The sequence below is a fragment of the Mchenga conophoros genome, linkage group LG23 (assembly GCF_057382185.1).
Source record: "Mchenga conophoros isolate Kocher_MC1m ecotype Shallow Benthic linkage group LG23, M_conophoros_male_GT1.1, whole genome shotgun sequence".
Lineage (NCBI taxonomy): Eukaryota > Metazoa > Chordata > Actinopteri > Cichliformes > Cichlidae > Mchenga > Mchenga conophoros.
The window spans coordinates 48,634,651-48,662,627 of NC_140547.1; the positions used below are offsets into that span (position 1 = coordinate 48,634,651).

Sequence of the window (27,977 nt, forward strand, 5' to 3'; positions counted from 1 at the left end):
ACATTACTCACACTCTCATTACACATACATATAGGATCTTGGGGGTGGGCACGATACACGGAGTCCAAAGTACCATCAGGGTGTACACCCCACCCCTGGCATCGTTGCCCACCTCTCAATTTTAAATACACGTAGACATTGAGGGCTAGCAGGAGGGACCATGCGCTTACCTGCTGCTCTCTGGCAGGTAGCTCCATGCCCTCCTGGGTTTTAAATGCACCTTAGAACACACATGCATCAACATTACAATGAGCGGGTGGAGGGAGGTTCGGAGTCTTCTCTCACCCCCGTTCTCTGCGACCTGCTGGAGCAGGGGGGCTAGGACTAGGAGGAGGAGTTGGCCGTCCGACTGCGGTCTGGAGTGTGGAGCCTTCCTGCTGCTGCGGAGTCGGGGCGGTCTGCCTCCCCCCACCGCAGGGAAAAGGGTAACACCACCTGGGTCTGGGTGCAGTTCCCCCCTCCAGGGGCGGGGGCACCTAGACCCAGTTTGTAGAGTACGCTTGGGGAGTGTGATCGTGTGTACAGCGTCTCTTTATGTCTGTCTCCACGTTGGTTGAGTGTGGAGTAAGTGCATATGAGAGCATGAGGGTGGGAATGGATGTTTGTATCTGTGTGTGCCTGTATGTCTGTGTCTATATGTCAGGTTGGGTGTCAGGCGCCACCTCTCTGGGGACATCTCAGGCCCTCCAAGGTTTGGAGGCCTATCTCCCCCTACCACCACTTCCCCTGCCAGTGGCGGACCCCCTCAGACATCGGTGCGTTGGTGGTTCTTTGTGTCCGGGGATGGGCGTCCAGGTACACACCGGCTCACTCCTTGGCGGCCGCTTATCGGGGCCTGGAGCCTGGGGCTCGCTCGGGCCACTTCAGAGGTGGGGTGCCCCCGGCCTCTCGGCCTGGGGCTCGGTCACTCAGGCGCAGCTGGCTGCCGGCGGAGCTCACGGGCGCGTCACTGCAACTCCCCCTGGCTTCTGCTCCGCAGCTGCTGAGTGAGCCCTCATCTGGGACTCTCCTCAGCTCTTTCCGGGACAGTGGCGCAGCTGCCCCTCTGTTGGTCTTCCTTGGTCTCTTGTGTTCTGGGGGCCTCTGGATGTCTGGAGTTTTGATCTCCTCCACACCTGCTTCACGCCCTGGAGGACGGGGCTGTGGCCCCCCCACACCCTCTAGCAGATTATTACATGAAGGAACCTTTTAAAAAACAAAAAACAAGCGCGTCCATGCTCACAGGTGTACACACGGGTGATCACACCCACAAACTACACCCTTTTTGGCTCCTACCTCAAAGCACACTGTGTTCTGTTGATCTTATGTGCTGCACAATAATGTTTAACATTTAGTATTTACTGTCATATTCCCATATATCATTGTGATGTTGTTTATTCTATTACTCTTGTTCTCTTCTGCTTGCTTTCTTTTTTCTTTCTCAGCAGGTGACCCAGGTGATTGATATATGCATTTTTTTTTCTCTGCCCGTTCTGTTGGTTTTTGTCTTTTGCCCTTCTCCCCCGTCCCTCTTCTCAGCTGTTTCTCTTCCCCTCTTTCTTTCTCCCCTTCTTTCCCCCAGTCAAGTCTGTCCCGTATTCAGTAAGTGAAAATAAAATAAACAATAAAAGGTGAATCAAATGGACCATTACGGCAAGGCTGGGATGGTCAGTTTGGTAAAGTAAATCCATTGGGCATCTTTCTTTGCCTTTAGACAACAATTCTGATGGCAAAAGAGCCAAACGGGACAGGCCAAAAAAAAAAGAAAAAAAAGAAAAAAAACAAACAAACAAACAAAAAAAACCATTTATTAGGTTGAAAGACACGAACACAAAACAAGGCCCAGCAAACAGGGGCGGAAACTAAAACTAAAACCTATACTGGGAATAACTCGGTATGACTATGACAACTATGACAAGAAAAACATGAACATGAATCCGAGGAGGTGCATGCGAGAAACTCTGATGAAAAAACATGAACATGAACATGGACCTAAACAGAATCAGGAGATAACCTGAAACCCGGAATAACGTGAACGGAGGAAAACGCACCAACACTGCCCAGAGGAAGACAGCGGACTTAAACACACAGAAGAGAAAGGAGGGAAGTGGAAACACAGCTGACACAAATGAACCTGACACCACAGGGGAAGCAACATGAAACACACTGAACATGGAAACACAACCCTTTCATAATAAAAGACGAAACAAGGAGAGACGTGGACGTGTGATGGGCTGAGTTGCCAAATGGCTGGTAGGCTTTTAGCTAGGCTTTAGCTTCAGCCAAGTGGAAGCTAAATTGGCTAGTCATTCATATGTAAATTAGGTTGTTACCTGAGAATTCTGGAGGGGAGTGGGGGTGTGTGAATGATTGCTGATTTCTAACTGCCAACTGCCTCTTTGTTTGTCTGGGGGGGAGCTGCTAAAAGCGGTGAACTTCCTTTTGTGTTCGTCTTGATGCATTCTCAATCATCCAGGAAAATAAATCTCCAAAAGTCACCAACTTGGAGTGGTTAGTTTCCTGAGCCACAAGGAAACTTGTGTTTCAGTTTGCCATCTTAGGGAGAAGGAGGATCATCACAGTTTTGGTGGTTGTATGAACTTAGAATGCATAAACTAATAATTTGTTTTAATTAAAAAACTTTCCCTCTGTCATTTCCTGAGTGTTTCAAAATAAAAGTCCTCTCTTTCATGTTTTGAATGTGAGGCTGTTCCTGTGATGCCTTCAAATCTGTTTCAGTCTGCAGATTTTTACATTTCAGACCCAAAGTGACTCAAACATTTACTTAAAAGAGGTTTTTGTTCGTCTGGGTTTTCCTGCTCAGCAGCTCTAAACAGGCAAAAGCAGAAACACACAAACAGAAAGAAACAGGAAAATATGTGTTTCTGTGAACAATGCAGCAGCAAAATGAAAGACCAGGATTTATTTTTAATGATTGACCAGTGTTGGGTAAGTTACTTTAAATTAGTAACTTAGTTACATTACTAGTTACTTCTATCAAAAGTAACTCAGTTACTTCAAGTTACTCGTTACTTTCAAAGTAACTAGTTACTAGGGAAAGTAACTTTGGTTTTACTCAGAATTCTCTTGTTAATGTGTTGCTTCCATAACTTTGCCAGTCTTCTAGCTTGCTTACCTGCCACAAGTGCACTGTGCCACCTACCAATAGAAAGGAAAAGATAATGTGCATATTTCCACGAGAGAAATCCCACGCCTGGACCGCCGTTGACCGCCACCATGATTCTAGCCTACGTCACAGCATCATGTGCGCCTTTTACATCCAACACAAGAACTGCAGTCGTGGTGCTGTCGATTGTACTCAGAACTCAGAAATTCTGCCTTCTGAATAGGAAGATGTAGGTAACACCAGACTGCAGATGAGCTGCATACAGAGCTGGACTGGGACAAAAAAATCAGCCTGGGCATTTTTGACTAGAGACCGGCCCACCATTATAGGAAAAATCATAAAGCCTTTGAATGAAAACAAACGCTGTTGTGACAGTGATGCTCACTGTCTTGATGGTGTATATGCATCAATCTATCAATCGTTTGTTGTAAGATTCAGATAATGATTTTTTAAAAGCGAGACACTTTAAACGAGAATAAGAATGAAAAGTATTTCTTTGTGCCCCCCTTTCCCTGTTAATGCCCTACCTGCCCCCCTGGCAAAACTTTGCTAGACCCGCCCCTGCACAGTTACCAGCTGTCAGCTACCTAAAAAAGGATCCTGGTGTTATTTGTCTCTCAGAAACAGTTCATAACTTCCCTTCAACTCATTCATGTCACCTAAAAGGTAAACCTGTTTCTCCATCACTGTTCAGCTCTGATGATTCAGTAAGGACATCTCCTGGTTTCATCTTCATGTTTCCCTCTCACCAGATAACCAAACCGACATCATGACCAGCAGCTTTTTTGCAGCTGTGGCTCCAGCAAACATCAGCTGATACTAGAAATTAATATTAAATAAATTCTAACAACAGCTGATCAAGCTTAAACGTGCTGCTGTTGTTTAACGTGAACTCCGCTGGTTTCCTCTTTCTGATGCAAAGTGGGAGATAAACAAACAAGAGAGACGATCAGCTGATCATTGATCAGTTTTCATGATTGAAGTAGAAACAGGAGAGGGAGGGGGAGAGGATGAGAGAAGAAGAGGCAGCTGTGCAGCAAAGACACAGAGTAACTCCAGCTTTGTGCCTTTTTCATTGTAGCTGAATTACGGGACTAACTGTTCCTTTTCACCTCAATAAGAAATGCGTAATATTTTCTCTGAATACCAGATGAGACGGTTGGCAATTCTAATAACTTATGAACAAAATAAAGTTCAACATCATTAACTTCATAGCACCCACCCAGCTGTATAGAAACTCTGTCATGCTAGCTAGCACGCAGTACGGAAAAAGTCAGAATAACAAAAATAAACTCCACCTAAACTTGGTTTATATCTGACCCAGAGAGACTGCAGGTCATAACTTCTTACCTGAAGTTCAGTTCACACTTGGACCGGCGGCTGCCTCGGGTCTCTTCTCCTCCTGCCTCCCCTTTCCCTCATCCACCTGTTGGCCTCCACCACTTGCTAATGTTACTGAATCTGTGGAAGCTCCGCGACAGCCACCACACGAAGTAACGAGTAACGAGCCTATCTAAATCCCAGTAACGACTAACGCGTTCCTGATTTTAGCATAATAACTAGTTACCGTGCTCGTTACCACAATAATAACGTAGTTACTGTAACACGTTACTTAATAACGCGTTAGTCCCAACACTGTGATTGACAAAAACATTAAATGATCATGTTTATTTTCACATCAATGTTCCATCGGTCCTTCTTTTAGAATAAGTTTAGAAATGAAAAATACTAATAACACACCAGGAAAAAGCCAACAGCACGAGTCCTGAAAGGCTTAAAGAGAAAATAAACGCACAAAGAATGAAACAAAAAGGCACAAAACCTCAAAACAAGAGTGAATTAAATCTGAGCGACACACAAAGATGCTAAAAGCCCCAAACATGAACCTGTGAGGTCATTAATACCTGTGTGTGTGCATTAGGGGTGGGTTTTTATAATCGATTCATCGATTAAAATCGATTCTGGCTTGGATAACGTAAAATCGATTCATTAAAATCCTGAATCGATTTTTTTAATATAAATTTATTTTGCCCGAAATGCCAGAATCTCTGGTGACATCTCACAAAATTTCAAGAACCACCAAACAGTTAAGACAGTAAATGAGAGCAGGTACACGGATTCTGCACATAGACTTAAACACACAGCGCGACCCGCGGATCAGAATCAGTGAGATGTCGCCTTTCTCACGGTCGGGGCTGAAAGCCGACAGCTCGCTGATTCTGATCTGTCGGCGGGTCCGCGCTTTGTGTTCACGCCCTTTATGAGCCGATTCTAAAGCTGTTAGTTTGCAAAAGAAGATCCAAACGCTTCACATAAACATCGTCATGAATTCACTCTGACTTTTACTGTTTTGCTTCCACCGCGATGCACAGCTCTCTCTCTCTCTCTCTCTCTCTCTCTGTACTTCAAGAACAGTTTCCCATCTAAAAATCTGTTTTCTTCATTATTCGCTTGCTTGTTACACAAGTCTACTGTTGTTTACAGCGCTGTCAGCCGCTGTTTTTTTCCCTTTTACATTCTTCCGAAAAGAAAACCTCATTTCTGCTGTTCAATACTGAATAAATTTAAACTTTTTAAAATTATTCAAAATGCAAAACGCTTAACCGTGTCTCTAATAAAACCGCTGTAACTTCAGAGGTGATGTTCATATGTTGATTAATGGTTTTCTTTCGTTTTTGATGTACTGCAGAATATTTTTATAAAATCCCAGGCCAGGAAAATCACCTTCATGTTTTTCTGTGTTTTATCTTCAGCTACTTTGACACAAAGGCATCTGCTGTGATGCTCACACCTTTGATAAAGTCTTGCGAGTGTCAGCTTCCTTTTTATAGATACAAAAATATGTAAATGTACTGATCTGAATTATAATATTTCTGACTGTCAAAATTTCCCAGATTTAAATCGAATCGAATCGAATTAAATCGAATTAAATCGAATTAAATCGAATCGTGGATCGAATCGATTCGGGACCTTGTGAATCGGAATTGAATCGATTCTAGAAATCAGTGACGATACCCAGCCCTAGTGTGCATGTTTACATGTCTTTGTGGGGACCAAAATGCCCGTCCCCACAAGTTTGAAGACATTTGTGAGACTCAGAATGTGGTTTTAGTGTCAGGGACAGTCAGGTCAGGGTTAGGCATTCAGTCTTAATGGTTAGAGTAAAAGGCTGAGGAGAGCATGATGTCAAATAGATGTCCCCACAAGGATATGAAAACACAACCGTGTGTGTGTTACTGTGAGTTTGTGAGACAAGTGAAGATTTGAGAATCAGTGAGAAATGTTTCACTTCCTGTTGGTGAAGAAGAGCAGACTCCTCTTCAGCCACAGAAATGAAGAAGCTTTTATTTTGTCAGCCTGACAAACACGAGCTCAGCCACGAGCAGAGGCGACCCTGCAGAGGTGAAGGTCACAGTCAGAATCAGCGCCAGAGAACCGCACAAGGACGGCCTCATTGGTCACGGCTGAGTTCATTATGTGATGGTAACAAGCATTTGACAGAGTTAATTGGAAATTTTTATTCGCAACTTTACACAAATTTGGTTTTGGAAACTCTTTCATAAACTGGATAAGAATATTATACAATTCCCCAACGGCTCGTATCAGAACAAATGACCAGACATCCTCCAGCTTCTGTCTCCTGAGGGGCACCAGACAGGGATGCCCACTCTCCCCCTCACTTTTTGCAATTTTTATCGAACCTCTAGCAGCAGCAATTAGACAGGCTACAACAATTAAGGGCATAAAATGTAAGAACATAGAACATAAAATCAGTCTCTATGCGGATGATGTGTTGCTTTTTCTGCAAAACACACAAACCAACCTCTCTGAGGTAATTACTTTAATAAACTGGTTTTCAAGAGTTTCAGATTATTCAATTAACTGGCCAAAATCTACAGTTCTCCCCATTAACTGCTCCTTCCATAATTCTTCCTCTGCCCCACTGCAATCCGGAAATATTAAATATTTAGGTATTAATATCTCTCCTAAGCTTTCAGACTTAACTAAACTAAACCACATCCCACTTCTAAAGAAAGTAGAAGGCGATCTGACTAGATGGAAATCTTTACCCATATCACTCATGGGAAGGGTCGCCACTATAAAAATGATGATCTTGCCAAAAATAAATTACTTATTTTTGATGATCCCTAACAAACCATCACAAGATTGGTTCAGATCTCTGGATTCATATATTTCCAAATTCCTTTGGAAAGATAAACCCCCGCGTATTAGCTTAAAAACGCTACAAAGAACCAAGGATAGAGGAGGATTAGATCTGCCTAATTTTCACCAATACTTCTTAGCCAACAGGCTTCAGTTCATCTCAGAATGGTTAAAACATACCTTCTTAGTTGAGCCCTGGCTAGATGTTGAACAGGCACTATGCAAGGATCTAGAGATTTCAGACCTACCATTTATTAGCTCAAACATCAAAAGACATGAATGCTTTAAAAGTATCAACATCAGCTTTTCTCTAACAGCATGGTGGGAGTTTCTAAAAATAACGGAGTCTTCATTAATCCCATGCAAACGTACACCTATCTGGAATAACCCTGACATATTACAAAACAATAATATGATTAATTTCCCAGAATGGAGTTGTAAAGGAATTAAATACTTAGAACATATATTAGAGGGAACAGAATTTATTCCATTTGACAGACTAGTTGAACAATATGGGATCAACAAGACAAGGTTTTTAGAATATCAACAAATTAAATCCATAGTAAAAAAGAAATTTAACCTCAGTCAAGTTGAATTACAAACACCACTAAGTGCGGCACATTTTCTTACTCTTAAATCCCCCAAATTATTATCTAAAATATACAGAACACTTTCTAAATTAGATGAATCAATATCCCTTCCTACTGCAAAGTGGGAAGCAGATTTATCAGTCAACCTAGACCAAAACTTCTGGTCTCAGATTTGCTTAAAAACTTTTAAATTAATTAAAAATCCCAGTCTGCAATTAATACAATACAAAATACTTCATAGAGTGCACTATACAGGTCATCGGATGTTCAAGATGGGCTTTACATCTTCCAACAACTGCTCACACTGTCAAGGCAATACACCAGACAATTACATCCACGCTCTTTGGTTCTGTCCACCAGTGCAAAAGTTTTGGCGCGAGATATGTGAAGACTTATCAAAATGTCTGAAATGTAACATTCCAACTTCCCCCTTAGTGTGTTTGTTGGGCAGCTTAGATAATGTCACTTCAGAAAAGAATATAGCCCATATGATCTTCACTGCCCTATGCATAGCCAAGAAAACAGTCCTCATGAACTGGAAAAATAAAAATAATCTTAATTCTAACCAATATAGAAATTATCTATTAGATTACATTAGTCTTGACACAGCCTCTGCCACCACATTAGATCAATTGCTCTGGGCCCCTTTTATCAGCTCCATCACCTAGTGGGGGTGGGGGGTCATAGTTTGGTCCCGCCTTCACTGTTGTGATTGGTGAGGGGGTAGGGACAGGCTTAGGGCGTCGGGGGGTTCCCCGGAGGCATCTTCCTTGGGGGGCTCAACCCGGGGTAGCGGTCACGTCCGGTTGAGGGCTCTGTTGGCTCTCAGGTGACTGTTTCCTCGCGGCTGCGTGCAGCGGGGCTAGGGGAGGGTCTGTGCTGACGGACGCGGGTTACTGACCTGGCAACCTGGCTGCCCCTGGGTGGGTCCGGGATGGGCGTGAGGTTCTGGGGGCGCTCCGTCTCTGGGCTGGGGCCCGGGCCGGACCTCGGGGGCTCGGGTCCTGGTTGGTGTGTTGCCGGGGTTGTGGGCGGGTGGGTGCATGGGGGCCCGGCCCTGGAGCAGGGTGCCGCCGGTGCATCGAGCCGCCTGGGGGGCTCTTCAACTGGTGGGGGGGATGGTCACATCTTGCAGGAGCTTTCTTCTCTCAGGAATTCTCTGCAGGAGGGGGAGATACAGGAGAGGTGGAGGAAGATCTCAGCCTGGGCGTTTACCGTCTTATGTAGTCTGGAAGATGTGTGGTTGGTGGGGTGGGTGCAGTTTTCTCTGTGGTGGGGTTGGGTGGACTGTCCAGGGCTCTGTGGAGCCGGGGGGCGCTACTGCACTGGGCCCCGGTCTGATGGGCCTGGGCCCCCCTTCCCTGGCGGGTCGCGGAGGGTGGGAGTGCCTACTGGGGTCAGCGGGGGAGCTGGCCCCAGGGAGGGGTTACCTGCCCCTCCCTTCCTTCCCTCCCCATCTCCAGCTGCCTCCCTCTTCCCGCTCCTCCACAACCACCCACACATGCAGGGCCTTGGAGTGGGGGTATGTCACCAGGGTCCAGAGGAGGCTACCCCCCCCCCCCCCTGTCCCCTTCTGGCTGCCTCTGCCTCAATTTTATCCCACAACTTAGACATTCACATTATTCACACTCTCATTACACATACATATAGGATCTTGGGGGTGGGCACAATCACGGAGTCCAAATCACCATCAGGGTGTATACCTCACCCCTGACGTCGTTGCCCACCTCTCAATTTTAAATACACTTAGTCATTGAGGGGTAGCAGGAGGGACTATGCGCTTACCTGCTGCTCCTTGGCAGGTAGCTCCATGCCCTCCTGGGTTTTAATTGCACCTTAGAACACATATGCATCAACACTACAATGAGCGGGTGGAGGGAGGTTTGGAGTCTTCTCCCACCCCCATTCTCTGCGGCCTGCTGGAGCGGGAGGGCTAGTAGGAGGAGTTGGCCGTCCGACTGCGGTCTGGGGTGTGGGGCCTCCCTGCTGCTGCGGAGTCGGGGTGGTCTGCCTCTCCCCACCGCAGGGAAAAGGGTAACACCACCTGGGTCTGGGTGCAATTCCCCCCTCCAGGGGCAAGGGTACCTAGACCCGGTTTGTAGAGTACGCTTGGGGAGTGTGATTGTGTGTACAGCGTCTCTTTATGTCTGTCTCCACGTTGGTTGAGTGTGGAGTGAGTGCATATGAGAGCATGAGGGTGGGAATGGATGTTTGTGTCTGTGTGTGCCTGTATGTCTGTGTCTATATGTCAGGTTGGGTATCAGACGCCACCTCTCTGGGGACACCTCAGGCCCTCCAAGGTTTGGAGGCCTATCTCCACCCACCACCACTTCCCCTGCCGGTGGCGGACTCCCTCAGGTGTCGGTGTGTTGGTGGTTCTTTGTGTCTGGGGGTGGGCGTCCGGGTACACACCGGCTCACTCCTTGGCGGCCGCTTGTCGGGGCCTGGGGCCTGGGGCTCGCTCGGGCCCCTTTGGAGGTGGGGTGCCCCCGGCCTCTCGGCCTAGGGCTCGGTCACTCAGGCGCAGCTGGGGGCCGGCGGAGCTCACGGGCGCGTCACTGCAACTCCCCCTGACTTCTGCTCCGCGGCTGCTGGGCGAGCCCTCATCTGGGACTCTCCTCAGCTCTTACTGGGACAGTGGCGCGGCTGCCCCTCTGTTGGTCTTCCATGGTCTCTTGTGTTCTGGGGGCCTCTGGATGTCTGGAGTTTTGATCTCCTCCATACCCGCTTCACACCCTGGAGGACGGGGCTGTGGCCCCCCCACACTCCCTAGCAGATCATTACATGGAGAAACCTTTGGAATGCAAGCATGCTGATCCACACAGGTATGCACACATGGGTATTCACAGACGCGGACTAAAGCTTTCTTGGCTGCTGCCTCAAAGCACACTGTGCGCTGTCTATCTTGCGTGCTGCACAATATCGTTTATTACTTAGTAAATACTGATATCTATGACTAGCTAGTTTATTGTGATGGTGCTTTGTTTTCTCTATTATTATGTTGCTCTTTGTTGTTTGCTGTCTCCTCTGTTTGTTTTTGTTTGTTTGTTTGTTTGTTTCTTTTTCTCCATACAGGTGACCCAGGAGTTTTTGTTTTTTTTTTTGTCTCTCTTCCCCCCCCTTCTCACCGTCTCTTCTCCCCTTTGGTTTTCTTTCTTTCTCTCCCCCTCTCTCTCTCATTCATTCCCCCTGTCCTATTTATTAAAAAAAAAAAAAAAAAAAAAAAAAAATGACAAAGGATGAACTGAAGCTCTGCCATCACGTAATGTCGCATACTGCTGTTTCTGATGTCATTTAGGAAAAAAAAAAAAAAAAAAAAAAAAAAAAAAAAGATCGACTCTTTTAGCCTGTTTCCTCTGGATCGAACAGGATCTAACAAACCCCAGCTTCTGCTGGGACACTGGTCAGCATGGGAGGAAAAAGATGGCTGCCGTGTTGCTGTTTCCTGTCTTACACCAGGGTTATACTTCCTGTATCTGTGGGTCTGAGTTTTTAATCAGAGGATGAACTTAAAGCTTTCAGTCTGCTCTACAACCCACCACCTATCCACACGTCTGCTAAGTGGACTGGAAATCAGTAAAACTTCTACCAGACTTTAGTAAATATTGCATTAAGATGAGCAGACAGATTTTAATCTCAGCATCGTGCACACAGATTTTTCAGGACACTGGAAGAGTTCCTGCCGTGGATTTAGATGTTAGTGTTGTGTGGATGATCCCATTCTGTGATCTTTGTGTTACTAACACTGATGCTTTTACACTTTAGGACCCTCGAGACCTCTGCTGCTCAGCCGTCCTGATCGCTGCCTCCAATTTAACCAGAGGCTGTAACCTCTGATCATTTCACCTGCACCGGCAGTAAAACTCTTCTCCAGAACCAAACGTGCCATAAACCCATCACAGCTTCATCATCAGCTCAGTCTCAGCAACATGCAGACGACCGAGCAGCAGAAACTCTGCAGGGAACGTCTGAAGTCTGTTCTTCAGTTTTCCCAGCTCACTGTTTATTGAACATGAGACAGAAAAATAAATTCACCTTTAATGTGAAACGTTTATCGCCTGTGACATGTTTGCAGGAAGTTTTCATGCTGTGATTTAGTGTCACAGCCATAAATATCACACAAGGTAGTCAAAGGAGCTTGCAAAGAAAAGCGTCTGGACTTCTTTAAGTTGCTTGAAGACGTTTCACCTCTCATCCGAGAAGCTTCTTCAGTTCTAAGGTCAAATGGTGGAGAGTCCCAGATATAACCCTAGTGGGAGTATCCCCCCACAGAGGGACAAAAGGACCCCCTGATGATCCTCTAATCACCTGAGCCAAGGTGTGAAATTGGGTGTGGGACCCAATCAGCCAGAGTTTCGGGTGAGTTCATTGTGAAACCTGGCCCCACCTTGTCATGCGAAGTCCAGACGCTTTTCATTGCAAGCTCCTTTGACTACGATGACCTGGATGACTGAGAACCTTCACAGACATATCACACAAGGTAAAAACTACAAGTCCCAGCATCCTCTGTGTTTAGGGAGGAGCAGTGAAAGTGAAAGTGTTGATTCTCCGTTCAGAGCAGCAGGAGGAGGAAGGTGGAGCTGAGGCAGGCGAGTGTTAACATGAATATGTTTCTTCTTATGACATAAAATAATTCCACGCTGTTCGTGTCTGTGGGTGAAACGTGAGGCCGGTCGGCTCCTCTGAGCGCTGGTTTCCTGTAAGTAGAGAGGAAGTGAGTTTAGCTGAGAGAGCAGGAGGAGAGTGAGAGCTGTGCTGAGGCAGGTGAGTGTTAACACCGCTCTGACATTACTGTGTCTCTGTGGCGGGAACAACAGGCTCCGTCAGTGGAGGCAAAAATAATCAGACTTTGGTTTTTCAAAGGAAACTACTTTATGTTGGGAGAAGCCGCGCGCTCATTGGATAACGACTTGTCAATCTCAAGTTATTAGCCAATGAGCGCGCAGGTTCACAGTAAGACCCGCCCTTATCACGACGTCTTTAAAACTAAACGTCCAAATTCATCGGCTGCATCCTCCCGAAGACCCGGCCTTCGCGGTGTACGTGGGCTGGGTCCTCAGAAGGTTGGATATGCTGGAAGTAGTGAGGGCCAAATGAAGCTTTCCGAAGCACTGAAGCTTGTATTGAAAAACTGTTCATTACTCGAAGCTTTTCAACACAGTCCTCTCCGGTGACATCTGGTGGTGAAAATTTTGAAGAGCAGCTTGAATCTGCAAAATAAAACGGACTGCTCAATCATCACTGCTCACTCAAGAGCAGGGACGTGCAGAGGGGGGGGCTAGAGGGGCTTGAGCACCCGCCCCTTTCCTGATGGGTGCCCAAAGTGCCCTTTTGTTGAGGCAACTTTTAAATTTTTTTTATTTATTTATTTATTTATTTTATGTGTGTGTGCGTGCGGAGTCCTGTCTGTGCCCCTCAACAATAATATTTAACTATTAATCATAGTTTTGCTAAATAAAAGGATCTGGCTTGCATCAGTCACATGATCACATTTAACCAATGATCGCCCTCGACGGCAGAACGCGCTGGTTACGAGCCGGGAACGAGCTCACAAAGAGCACGCGCATCTTTTGCGGTCCGGAGCTGTAGGAGAAACACAAGTTAACTCAGAGACACAGACTGATGCGACAAACCCAGTAAGTAGGTGTACAGCCTACACTGTAGTGTGTAGCACCCAGGAGTATTGGCTTATTACGTACACGTTGGTAAGCTGTCTTGTTGCAACTGACGAACTGAAACAAACGAGCGTGCTGTGTGTGCAACAGCACGACAAACATTACCTGTCCTTTTATTAACTGCACAAGTAGTGCTGGTCACAGCTGCTGGCTACCTGTGTAAGGCTGTCATAGGTCTGTAGCTCTGTCACCGTTTTAGTGAACATATTTAGTTTTAAAGTAAGTTACAGAGCATTTCCTGCCTTTCTGAGGGGATTATATTTCACTAAAAAACGATCTAATATGCATGTCCACATAATAATTATTATAATTATAATATATTAAAAAACACACGCTGTATTTTAAAGAACATACATTAAGAAGCAGATTATATTAGATTTATATTTTAAATAAGACAAAATTTGGATTTTACAGCAGCAAAATGATTGTATCTCTACAGTTTAAAAATGTAATAAGCTTTGCCCTGCACAGAGTGGATAGTGAAACAAATGCAATCATCATAAATACATTATTTCATATTTATTACTTCCCCCTCCTCATTGCTTTATTATTGTAGCTCTAGTAATGAATAATAATGTAAGGATTCTGGATCAGCACCATGATGCCCATAGTATATACAGTATTCTGAAGAAGGTCTAAAATGTCACTGTGTGTGCATGTGTGTGTTTTATTTAGCTGGATTTAAAAAAATTATTACTCATGATATAACATTGTGCAGACATGGCTGGTAAGGACATGAGGAGGAAACAGTAGGAGCTGTATGAGGCTACTAAAGGCAGGGCTATAACATTTTTCTGTCATCATTTTATTATAGATTAAGTGCAAGAGTTGTTAGGTGTGGATAATTAGATTATAGTTTATTGCAATAGCAAGTTGTGCCTTGTTCTCAGATGGACAGCAAGTGGAGAGTGATATATGAAATGATGGGATGGAAGGAAGAAGAGAAGCAAAGAGTGATTCACAGGCAGAGCCTAATTTGTTTCTCACAGTTTTTTGTTGCCTTATGGTTCCAAGCGCTGTCACCAATCTTTGCATTTTGTTATTATCTCATGACACTTGTTTAATCAGCTACCATCTCTCCTGTGGACTTTTTAATGTCTAGAGTCTCAGATCAACACAGCCCTGCCCTTTCCATATTAGATTGTTGATGAATGTGTGTTGTTGTTATTCAGCCTGGTTCAATGTGCCCCTTTTTAACTTTGAGCACCCGCCCCTTTAAACGTCTCTGCACGGCCCTGGACTTATATATCACGTTTAACCTGAGTAGCGAAAGTCCGCGGTGATCTGAAAATGATGTGCCGGGAGTTGTGCCGTTCTCGGCGGCTTCAGTGACCCTCGAGCTCCCGGCTGGCTATAGTGCTGGTGGGTAGCAGATGTCTCCGAAAACGTCGAAGCACTTTTGCAAATATGCGGTATCTTGATAAACCGAGCAGATATTTGATGTTTACACAGCTACTTTCTCGCCTGAAAATATGTTAAAAGTTTATTTTGTGACCCAGAAAGAATAGTATGAGTAATTTTAAAACTTAGTAGCGGCCGCCAAATTGAGGAACTGGATTTGGTGGTCATGAAAATGGCATTAAACAAGTCCCCAGGGACAGATGGACTCACTACTAATTTTTATCAATTCTTCTGGAAGGACCTAAGAACTTTATTGTTTGATGCATTAAAGGAATCGATAGAGAAAAAAAGAACTGATGCCGAGCATGAAACAAGCGCTGATAACCCTGATCCCTAAATCGGGTAAGGATAAAAGAATTTTAGACAATTTAAGACCCATCACCTTACTAAACACTGACTATAAGATCCTGTCTGGAGCTGTAGCTGAGAGGCTAAAGAAAGGCATCTCAAACATTATCAGTGAAACGCAATCAGGTTTTTTGAAAGGAAGACTAATTCATAACAATATTGGGCTGGTTTTGGACCTCCTTGAGTACAGTGAAATAATCCAAGATGTCACGGTCCTGAGTCTGTGGACTCAGTGTTTTTCTGTTTGTATTAGTTATCTTTGATTTCATGATGTGTTTTGATTCTCTTGGGTTTGATTTTTGTCGCTAGTATTCCTAACTCCCTAGGTCCTTGGCATTTCTTGTGTTCTCCTTCTTAGGTCGTGGTTCTGTGTTACTTCTGTTAGTATACAGTCATCTCTGTCAGTGTGTCTCTTGTTCTGTCACTGTATCCCCTAGTTTAGTCCACGTCTGTTCAGTTTCCTGTTTTACTTTGAAAGTCTGTGTACTATGTCAATGTGTTGAGTTTTGCCGCCCCTTGTCTTGTCATGTCTGATGAGTCCCAGCTGTGTTCTCCTCCTGTTTCACATTCCCTAATCACCTCAGTATGTATTTAAGCCCTGTGTTTTTCTCTGCCAGTTGTTGCGTCCTCCACGTTTGTTGTGTGTGTATTCGTTGTCGTCTACCTTCATCATCTCCAGTCTAGTTAGTTTAAGTTGTTGTTTATGTATCGCCAAGGGTGACTCACCAGCAAATAAAGCTGTCGTTTAAGTTAATGTTTTTTCTCTGAGTCCTGCACGTGGGTCCAGCCACTGACAGCTACACAACTCATCGTGACACAAGAGAGAGGATACATCCTGTTCTTGGATTTTTACAAAGCATTTGACTCAGTTGAACATACGTTCATATTCAAAACTCTGCAGTCTTTTGGTTTTGGACAGGAATTTATCAATGTTATAGAGATGCTATATAATGACATTAACAGCTCTGTTTTGCTAGAACATGGTACATGTTCAAGGTTTGAGGTTAATAGAGGGATAAGGCAGGGATGTAGCAGCTCACCACTTCTGTTCATCATGGTTGCTGAGCTGTTGTCTATTTTGATTAAAAACAGTCACATTGAGGGGTTAACTGTGATGGGTGAACAGATAATAATCAGTCAGCTCGCAGATGATACCACCCTGTTTTTAAAAAATGAGGACCAGATTCCTTTAGCCTTACAGGTGATCAACCACTTCTCCAAAGCTTCTGGCCTACAGCTGAATATTAATGAATAAGAAATTCTAGCTCTGCATGAGTGTCCCCTGCAAGCAATAAATAATATACAGATAAAAAAAGAGGTGAAGTATCTGGGCATTGTAATTTGCAAGGATAAGACATCAACAGAAAATAAGAATATCTGTGCCAATATAGAAAAGTGTAAGTCTATTTTAAACAGGTGGCTGCAAAGGGACATAACTCTGTTTGGGAGAATCTTGCTAACCAAAATGGACAGTCTGTCCAGACTAATCTATCCAGCCTTTTCTCTGCCCATATCTCCAAAACTAATTCAATCTATAAATAATCTTAATTTTAGGTTCATATGGAGGAACAAATGTCAATATATAAAGAAAAATGATATGATTAAGAATTATGAAGAGGGAGGGGCTAATGCCATTGACTTTGATGTTATGAATGGTGTACTAAAACTGAAATGGTTAAGATCTTTCATTAGGAACAAAAATTCCTTTTGGAACATTATTCCCAGTGTGATTTTTGGCAAAATGGGTGGAATAGACTTTTTGTTACGTTGTGACTTTGATTGCAGTTCGTTACCTGTTAAACTCTCAGCTTTCCATCAGCAGGTCCTTCTCTACTGGAAATTAATCTACAAACATAACTTTACTCCTCACAATACCCCTATATGGAACAACAGGTATATCCGTTTGTGTAGGAAATCTGTGTACATGGATGAATGGAGATCTAAAGGGATTTGGGCTGTAGCTCATTTTATGGATGATAATGGGGTCTTATTAAAACATGAGACGTTTTGTGAGAAATTTGATGTAAGATGTACTGCTAAGAGATATAAATCCCTAGTGAAAGCCATCCCAGTCCCTTTGAGATCAAGGATAAAAGAAGATATTGTGCAGTCTAAAATTTCTCCTGGACTGAGGCAGCTCTGCATAGCTGGAGCTGAATTTGGTGACAGCAGGTTTACAAACAAAGTGATCAGGAATATTTTGATCAACGACATTTGCCCTAATCTGGTTAAAAGAAATTATATCCTTAAAGAATTTGAGACCATGGAGGTTAAGGCGATAAGAAAAAAGTATATTTCACTTCCTCTTTCCCCTAAAGTAAAAGAGGTTCACTTTAAAATCATTAATGAGGTTTATCCAACCAATGAATTCTTAAGACGGAAATTTAACTTAGATGTGAACGCCTGCACATTTTGTGAAAATGATATTGAAAGTCTGGATCACTTGTTTTTCTACTGTGAATCAGTGCACTCCTTCTGGACTGACATGTGGAGCTGGCTACAGTCCAGGAGAATTCAGTTACCACATTTGACGGTGACAGTAATAAAATTTGGAATACTTGCTGAGAATGCAGATTTTGACCTGTTGATTAGGACGATTTTGTTAATGGGAAAATTTTTTCTTCACAAATGCAGATACTTTAAAGCTAAACCATTTATAAACAGAAGGCTGAATGACTTTAAACTCTGGGCTAAATCGCTGAAACTTGTGAATAACAAGAAAGCTCATAAACTTGTTGTTTTATTTAAAGAGTTTAACCTATGTTAAAAAAAAAAAACTCCCTATTTTATAATCATGACTGCCATTTTTTGCTCATGGTATTTTTTGCCTTTGGTTCAAATCCTTCAAAATACATACAAAATCAGTATCGATACTGACGTAAATTAATAGAAATAGAGATGGACCGATACGTAATATCGCATTGGTCCATCTCCATTTCCCTTTCTGGATTAAGTAAGGTTGTAAAAGCAGCTCGATGTACAACCTGTTCTTTGGATCCTCTACCAGCCTGGGCTATAAAGGAACTGTGGTCAGCATTAGGACCCTACAACCTGTTTCTTTTAAATACTTCATTGAGTCTTTCCTGAATGTTTTAAATCAGCTGTGGTAGTACCAATCTTGAAAAAGCCTGGACTGGATGTTGACATGGTCGCAAATAGGGCAGGGTATCGACACTGAATTCTAGAATCGATTTGATTCCGATTCACAAGGTCCTGAATCAATTCGATCCACGATTCGATTCAATTCGATTTGAATCTGGGAAATTTTGCCTCAGACAGTCAGAAATATTATAATTCAGATCAGTACATTTACATATTTTTGTATCTATAAAAAGGAAGCTGACACTCGCAAGACTTTATCAAAGGTGTGAGCATCACAGCAGAGGCCTTTGTGTCAAAGTAGCTGAAGATAAAACAGAAAAACATGAAGGTGGTTTTATAAAAATATTCTACAGTAGATCAAAAACGAAAGAAAACCATTAATCGACATATGAACATTACCTCTGAAGTTACAGCGGTTTTATGACAGACACAGCGTTTTGCAATTTGCATAATTTTAAAAAGTTTAAATTTGTTCAGAAGCCTGTTGAACGGCAGAAATTAGGTTTTCTTTTCGGAAGTAAGTAAAAGGAAAAAAACAGCGGCCGACAGCGCTGTAAACAACGGTAGACTTGTGCGTAACAAGCAAGCGAATAATGCAGAAAACAGATTTTTAGACAGGAAACTGTGTGTGAGAGAGAGAGAGAGAGAGAGCTGTGCATGACGTGTGATTTTATCCTGGTGGAAGCAAAACAGCAAAAGTCAGAGTGAGTTCATGACGATGTTTATGTGAAGCGTAGTTTGGATCTTCTTTTGCTGCTGGTTCAGTCAATATTGTTTGGAGAGAGATAAAACTAACAGCTTTAGAATCAGCGTAAAAAGGACGTAAACACAAAGCTCGGAGCCGCCGAAACATCAGAATCAGCGAGCTGTCGGCTTTCAGCCCCGACCGTGTTCGTGCCATCGGGTGAGAAAGGCGACATCTCACTGATTCTGATGTGTCGGCGGCTCTGAGCTTTGTGTTTACGTCTTTGTGCAGAATCCGTGTTCCTGCTCTCATTTACTGTTTCAGCTGTTTGGTGGTTGTTAAAGTTTTGTGAGGTTTAACCTGAGATTCTGGCGTTGGTGCAAAATGCAGCTGCTCGCATTTTAACAAGAACTGGGAAATTTGAGCACATTACCCCTGTTCTGAGATGTCTTCACTGGCTACCTTGTCAGGTTCGAGCAGATTTTAAGGTCCTGCTGCTCACCTACAAGGCTTTAAACGGATTGGCACCTTCATACCTCTCCGACCTTTTACACCTTTATGTTCCATCTCGTGCTCTCCGATCTCAGGACTCTGGTCTTCTAAAAGTTCTTAGAGCCAGAAAAAAGACAATTGGAGAGCTTTTTCTTTTCATGCCCCGTTTCTGTGGAACAACCTCCCACAAGATATTCGGCAGGCTGCTCTGTGGAGGTTTTTAAAACCAAGTTGAAGACACATTTGTTCACCCGATCCTACATGTCTTAATTCTATGGCTTTTAGTTTTTACATTTTTATTGTTTTTAACTTGTATTGTGTCTTTTACCTGTATTGCTATGTATCGCTTTTATTTAATTTATCTCTTTAGTTGTACAGCACTTTGCGTTTCCTCTGTCTCGTCTTGTCAATCACTCCCAGCTGTGTCCTCCTTCTGTGTCTTATTCCCTCGTTATCCCTCTGTGTATTTAAACCTTGTGTTTGCCTCTGTTAGTTGCTGGTTTGTCTGCGTATCTGTCAGGGTCCTGGGTCTCCTGATCTAGTGGTTTCAGTTCTTTGTGATTTTTGTGTTATGTCAGTTTCGTTTGTGAGTTATTCTATGCTTCCTAGGTTTTGATTCCCTGCCCCCCTTGTTTCTCTGTGCACTCTGTTCTGTGTTTAGTCTTCTCTGTCCATTTGTTCCGCCCTGTGTTGTTGCCTTCTGTGTCTCCCTCTGTGTAACTGTCTATATAGTGATGTGTTGTGGTGCTTTGCTCCCACCCCTTGTGTTCCGTGTTTTCGTCTTCCCTTCGTGTAATTCTTCATATTCGTGTACTGTTAGTTTTCCCAGTTTAGGTTTTTGCTTAGTTTCCATGCTCACCTTCGCCATTTCTGTTTGTATCACCATGTGATGAATAAACTCACTTGCATCTGAGCTGCCTGCATAAAGGGTCCTTTGATAATTTACACACAGCTCGCAAACCGTGACAAAAACACTGGAAAAATTGGGGTGTTCTAAAACGTTTGACGGGTAGTGTATATATTTAGTTTATATATTTTCTTTATTTATAATAGTTTGTTTTATATTGTAGCAAAGTGTTACTTGGATACTTCTCTATGTGCTTCTTCATGTGCAATTTTGTTGCATTCTGAGCCTTAGAAATTTATTGTGATGAACTGCTGTTAGAATCAAGTTAAATTCTGATAAATCAGACAATTACCTCTCCAGCTGTTGTTACAGTCTTTGTTTATCGGGTCCTTACAGGGTAAAAGATGACGACACCTAAAGAAATCCTTCTGGGGACTTTGGAGGATTTGGGACGTGATGACTTTGAAAAATTTAAGTGGCATCTGAAGAACGGGTCTGTAGAAGGTTTACCAGCAATCCCAGTGAGTAAACTGGAGAATGCAGAGAGGACGGACATAGTGGATCTGATGTTTGATACCTACTCTATCAACACTTTTGAAGTCACTAAAAATCTTTTGGGGAGGATAAACAAGAATGATCTGTTGGAGAATTTAAATAAAACCATCCCAGAACCCACAGGTAAGTCAGGAAATGACTAAACAAAAAACACATAAACAATAAAAACATTAGTTAACATTACACAGGTGCCATTAAAATCCATATAAATAATAAATCCAAAGCACTTGCCAACACTTTCAGGAGTGAGAGACTGCAGAAAGCCAACAGTTTGTGTTTTATGCATCTGCACAAATAACCTCCTGTGTACACACATGAATATCTGCTCTTTGGGTTGGTTTGATTAAAATGGGACCAGCAGCAGGTTTTCTGCCCATTTTACAGATTTATATTGTCAGATTGGTTTTAGAGCTGTTTTATCAACATAAATGAGGCGACAACAACAGTTTGGGACACGTCACAAATATGATCAAAGTGCTTTTTCTTAAATCTATTTACCAGTTGAAGGTAAAGTTAAAAAAATGGCTGCCATTTCTTTCTGCTGTTTGGAGACCCAAACAAAAAATGCCCACACAGTAAATGCTTTTTATTATGGTTTATCACTTAGACCCCTGGAGAGCAGTCATTTTGGTTTTCTACCTTAGACCCCTGCGGAGTCATCATTTTGCGTTTCTACCTTTAAAAGCCGGAGAGCAGTCAGTCAAATGCTGGAGTCGTTCATATGTATATTAGGTCGTTACCTAGGAATTCTGGAGGGAGGGGAGTGGGGGTGAGTGATTGAGGGGGTTTGGGAGTGGAGTGTTTCAGTTTGCCATCTTAGGGAGAAATCAACACATGTCCTTTGTATGTCCTTTGTTGCTGACATTTATTGATGAAAACAGTACAAAAAACCAACCATTTGTACACATATTTACAAATAATGATAAAAAGTGAGTGAGTACATTTCAACATTTTCAGCAATCACTCACAATCCTGGCACTGCCACGGTATCTGTCGTCTGCATTTACCACATGTGTACCTGTAGCAGTGAACACATCGCACAGTGGCCTGATTTTTTTTGCATCTGTGTACTTGGATTTTAGGTCGCAAGCCACCCAAAACTTGCTCCATGCACCACTCAGCAGGCCATTTGTAAATATGTGTACAAATGGTTGGTTTTTTGTACTGTTTTTATCAATAAATGTCAGCAACAAAGGACATACACCCATGTGTGTTGATTTCTCCCTAAGATGGCAAACTGAAACACTCCAAGTTGGTGACTTTTGGAGATTTGTTTCCCTGGATGATTGAGAATGCTTCAAGATGAAACACAAAAGGAAGCTCACCGCTTTTAGCAGCTCCCCCACCCCCTCAATCACTCACTGAGTGATTGAGGGGGTGGGGGAGTGGAGTGTTTCAGTGTTTCAGTTTGCCATCTTAGGGAGAAATCAACACATGTCCTTTGTATGTCCTTTGTTGCTGACATTTATTGATAAAAACAGTACAAAAAACCAACCATTTGTACACATATTTACAAATGGCCTGCTGAGTGGTGCATGGAGCAAGTTTTGGGTGGCTTGCGACCTAAAATCCAAGTACACAGATGCAAAAAAAATCAGGCCACTGTGCGATGTGTTCACTGCTACAGGTACACATGTGGTAAATGCAGACGACAGATACCGTGGCAGTGCCAGGATTGTGAGTGATTGCTGAAAATGTTGAAATGTACTCACTCACTTTTTATCATTATTTGTAAATATGTGTACAAATGGTTGTTTTTTTGTACTGTTTTCATCAATAAATCTCAGCAACAAAGGACATACACCCATGTGTGTTGATTTCTCCCTAAGATGGCAAACTGAAACACTCCAAGTTGGTGACTTTTGGAGATTTGTTTCCCTGGATGATTGAGAATGCATCAAGATGAAACACAAAAGGAAGCTCACCGCTTTTGTTGCTGCCATAAATGCCATTAGTTCAGGGAGGTCCATGAACCAATGAACATGCTCCATGCACCACTCAGCAGGCCATTTGTAAATATGTGTACAAATGGTTGGTTTTTTGTACTGTTTTTATCAATAAATGTCAGCAACAAAGGACATACAAAGGACATGTGTTGATTTCTCCCTAAGATGGCAAACTGAAACACTCCACTCCCCCACCCCCTCAATCACTCACCCCCACTCCCCTCCCTCCAGAATTCCTAGGTAACGACCTAATATACATATGAATGACTAGCCAATTTAGCTTCCACTTCCACCATTTGACTGCTCTCGGGTTTTATAGGTAGAAAGGTAGAAGCCACTTCCACCATTTGACTGCTCTCGGGTTTTATAGGTAGAAAGGTAGAAGCCTGGGGATGCTAGTGTTAAAAACAGGACACTAAGGTGATTGGTCAAAGGTTGGAGGAAAGCCACAGTTCTCCTTATATGACTGAAATCCACCATTTCAGCTCATGTTTTTTCTTCTGCAGCTTTCTTGGAGATTCCACTTCAGCCTTCTGCTGGCAACGCTCCCATTACCATGCTTCCCATAGGCAGCATCATTAGAAAACATAGCATACATTTACACTGCTATGCAGATGACACCCAGCTCCATCTGTCCATGAAGCCAGATAACACACACCAATGAGTTAAACTGCAGGAATGTCTTAAAGACATAAAGACCTGGATGGCCGCTAACTTTCTGCTTCTTAATACAGATAAAACTGAGGTTATTGTACTCGGCCCTGAAAAGCCTAGAAATATGGTATCTAAGCAGATTCTTACTCTGGATGGCATTACCTTGGCCTCCAGTAACACTGTGAGGAACCTTGGAGTCATTTTTGACCAGGACATGTCCTTCAACGCACATATTAAACAAACATGTAAGACTGCTTTCTTCCATTTGTGCAACATCTCTAAATTTAGAAATATCCCGTCTCAGAGAGACTCTGAAAAACTAGTTCATGCATTTATTACTTCCAGGCTGGACGACTGTAATTCATTATTATCAGGATGTCCAAAAAACTCGCTGAAAAGCCTTCAGCTAATCCAAAATGCTGCAGCAAGAGTCCTGACAGGGACTAGAAAGAGAGAGCATATTTCTCCTGTTTTGGCTTCCCTTCATTGACTTCCTGTTAAATCCAGAATTCAAAATCCTGCTCCTCACATACAAGGTCTTAAATAATCAGGCCCCATCTTATCTTAATGACCTTGTAGTACCATATGACCCTGTTAGAGCACTTCGCTCTCGCTCTGCAGGCCTACTTGTTGTTCACAGAGTATTTAAAAGTAGAATGGGAGGCAGAGCCTTCAGTTTTCAGGACCCAAAAAGATAGTTGGGGTTTTTTCTGTTGTATTATTGTAGGTTCTTTATCTTACAATATAAAGCACATTGGGGTGACTGTTGTTGTTATTTGGAGGAATTAAAAAAAAACTTTTATACTTGAAATTCTTTCATTTATTCTACATATTTATTCATCACTGGCTCCATAGTGTTGTTTATGTAATATGTGAAATGTTGCTAGTATTGATTTGGTGCTGTATAAATAAACATAATTAAATCGAATGTGTCTCTATAAAACCTGCCCTCAGTTATAACCCAAGTGTCAGGGCTCAATGGCTCATGAAAAGGAATGGAGTCAAGCACAGAACCAAAAAACGGAGGCTGAGTGACTTTTAACAGAAATGTATTTTACTAGATTTCTTGACGGAGAAAGCTGAATCACGGCTAAATTCAACAGCAAGCGAGGTATTATGAGAAGTTCAGAGCTGAGGCCAGAACATAAGCTGAGGCAGGTCAAAGGAACAACAGGGGCAGAATCGAGCGAATAGAAACTATCCAGGATCACTGGAACAAAGGAGATAATAATCAGAGTGGTCCACAGTGTAGTGAATGAGTCCAAGATTTAAAAACTAAGAGGTGTTACGTGGCTGCAGGTGGAGATCAGCTGGAGGAGGAGATGAATTAAATCTGGGTACAGAGTGAGATGTAGGTGCACATGGAGGCAGGCAGGTGAGGATGGCAGTTTGCAAGAGTGAGTTTTCCCAGCAGTGGCAGGCCAGAATCCTGAGGCGTGACTTATGGCGAGAGTTGGAAGATGTATCCAGGTGCCGACTAGGGAACAGGAAAAGAGGGTTACGCGAAACAAGCTGAGGAGCACAAGACAAAATGTGAGGCAGAGAACTGACTGTGGTAAGCACACAATCTGGAGAAGGTTCATTGTGAGTGCTGCTCATAAATACTGCCGGAGTAATTGGCAACAGGTGAGGAGCAGGGAGGAGTGAGGAGGGCTCCACCCAGGCGAGGAGAGCTGATGCTGTGGAAAGTTACTCAGACTCACCCGGATCATGACACCAAGAGTCCAGTGAACTGAACACATAACCACAGTAACCAGAATGCAGTTTTCTCATTTGTGTCATTTGCTGTTTATTCATGCAGAGATTCTCACTGAGTGTCAGCTCAAACTCAAGTCAGACCTGAAGCAGAAGTTCCAGTGTGTGCTCGAGGGGATTTCTACAACAGAAAACCCGACCCTCCTGAGTCAGATCTACACAGAGCTCTATATCACAGGGGGAGGGACTGCAGAGGTTAATGATGAACATGAGGTCAGACAGATTGAAACAGCATCTAGGAAACCGGACAGACCAGAAACAACCATCAGACAAGAAGACATCTTTAAACTCCCACCTGGAAGAGATAAACCAATCAGAACAGTGCTGACAATGGGAGTGGCTGGCATTGGGAAAACAGTCCTAACACAGAAGTTCACTCTGGACTGGGCTGAAGACAAAGCCAACCAGGACATCCAGTTCATGTTTCCATTCACTTTCAGAGAGCTGAATCTGCTGAAAGAGGAAAAGTTCAGCTTGGTGGAACTTGTTCATCACATCTTTACTGAAACCAAAAAAGCAGGAATCTACATCTTTGAAGACTTCCAGGTTGTGTTCATCTTTGATGGTCTGGATGAGTGTCGACCTCCTCTGGACTTCCACAAAACTGCAATCCTGACTGACCCTAGAAAGTCCACCTCAGTGGATGTGCTGCTGATAAACCTCATCAGGGGGAAACTGCTTCCCTCTGCTCGCCTCTGGATAACCACACGACCTGCAGCAGCCAATAAGATCCTTTGTGACATTGTTGACATGGTGACAGAAGTCAGAGGGTTCACTGACCCACAGAAGGAGGAGTACTTCAGGAAGAGATTCGGAGATGAGGAGCAGGCCAGCAGCATCATCTCCCACATCAAGACATCACGAAGCCTCCACATCATGTGCCACATCCCAGTCTTCTGCTGGATCACTGCTACAGTTCTGGAGTTTGTCATGAAGAACAAAGAGAGTCAAGATCTGCCTAAGACTCTCACAGAGCTCTACCTACGCCTTGTGCTATTTCACCTAAAAACGAAGGACATCAAGTATGATGGAGGAGCTGAGACAGAGTCATGCAGGAAGATCATTGAGTCTCTGGGAAAACTGGCCTTTGATCAGCTGCAGAAAGGAAACCTGATCTTCTATAAATCAGACCTGACAGAGTGTGGCATCGATATCAGAGCAGCCTCAGTGTACTCAGGAGTGTTCACACAGATCTTTAAAGCTGATGAGTGTCACATGTTCACCGGTGTCGTTTACTGTTTCGTCCATCTGAGCATTCAGGAGTTCTTTGCTGCTCTTCATGTCTATCTGACCTTCATCAACTCTGGAGTCAACCTGCTTAAGAAACAATCTCCTCTCTTTAAAATTTTCCAGAAAACACTTACTGTAAAAGACTTCTACCAGAGTGCTGTGGACAAAGCCTTAGAGAGTCCAAATGGACACCTGGACTTGTTCCTCCGCTTCCTCCTGGGTCTTTCACTGCAGACCAATCAGGATCTTCTATGCATGCTGACACAGACAGGAAGTAGCTCACAGACCAATCAGGAAACAGTCCAGTACATCAAGAAGAAGCTCAGTGGGAAACTGTCTGCAGAGAAAAGCATCAACCTGCTCCACTGTCTGAATGAACTGGATGATCGTTCTCTAGTGGAGGAGATCCAACAGTCCCTGAGATCAGGACGTCTCTCCACAGATCAACTGTCTCCTGCTCAGTGGTCGGCTCTGGTCTTCATCTTACTGTCATCAGATCTGGATGAGTTCGACCTGGAGAAATACTCCCGTTCAGAGAAGGCATTTTTGAAGCTGCTGCCAGTGGTCAAAGCATCCAAGAAAGTGCTGTAAGTGAATCTATGAACAAATATGTTTAATAATGCTAGATGAATAAAAGAATATGTCTCCATTGTTATTCTTCCTCAGGCTGAGAGATTGTAAACTCTCAAAAAGAAGCTTTGAAGCTTTGTCTGAAATTCTCAGCTCCCCATCCAATCATCTGAGAGAGCTGGACCTGAGCTCGAACAAACTGCAGGATTCAGGATTGGATTTGCTGTGTGTTGGACTAAAGAGTCCTGACTGTAAACTTGAAACTCTCAGGTAAGGATACAGACTTTTTGACACTTTTTGACTCTTAAATCTGTAAGTTTATCTTGATGCGGACGTTCAAAGTCAGCACAATTTTCCTTTTAAGTTCCTGAGTTTATATTTTTGACTGTCAGGTTGTCTGGACAGATGTTTTTATTTTATTTTATTTTTTTACTTGTCCCTAAAGTCAGAACTAAACCCACATGTAGATGACTTTCAAATTCAAATTCAAATTCAAATTCAAATTTTTATTTGTCACGTACACAGTCATACACAGTACGATATGTAGTGAAATGCTTGGACAACTGCTCGTGACCTAAAGAAAACAAAAAAGGAAAAGGCTATGAATAAGATAGGAAATAAATATGAAAAATTAAAAAGGGTAAATTTAACTAGGAAGGAATAAAATATAAATTAAGGTTAAAAATGAAATAACTGTACAACACAAATTAGAATGAAGGGTAAATTTAACTGGGAAAGAATAAGATAAAATACATAAATTAAAGTTGAAAATAAAATAACTGTACAACAAAATACACAATATAGAACTATATAAGAATGTATGAAGAAATATAAATAAATATATACACAATAACAGC

The 27,977-nt window shown here is 43.0% G+C and overlaps 3 protein-coding genes across 3 annotated transcripts in view; all 3 read left to right on the plus strand.

Moving 5' to 3' along the window:
- Positions 1-27,977, plus strand: part of LOC146548208 (NACHT, LRR and PYD domains-containing protein 12-like) — a 586,500-nt gene that overhangs the window by 336,816 nt on the left and 221,707 nt on the right. The window lies entirely within an intron of this gene.
- Positions 1-27,977, plus strand: part of LOC146548215 (ribonuclease inhibitor-like) — a 136,813-nt gene that overhangs the window by 88,437 nt on the left and 20,399 nt on the right. The gene's annotated exons all lie outside the window — the stretch shown is intronic.
- Positions 20,815-27,394, plus strand: LOC146548218 (NLR family CARD domain-containing protein 3-like). Its single transcript, XM_085266203.1, has 3 exons — positions 20,815-21,088; positions 25,367-27,137; positions 27,217-27,394. The coding sequence occupies exons 1-3, from the start codon at positions 20,815-20,817 to the stop codon at positions 27,392-27,394; spliced, it is 2,223 nt and encodes a 740-aa protein (XP_085122329.1).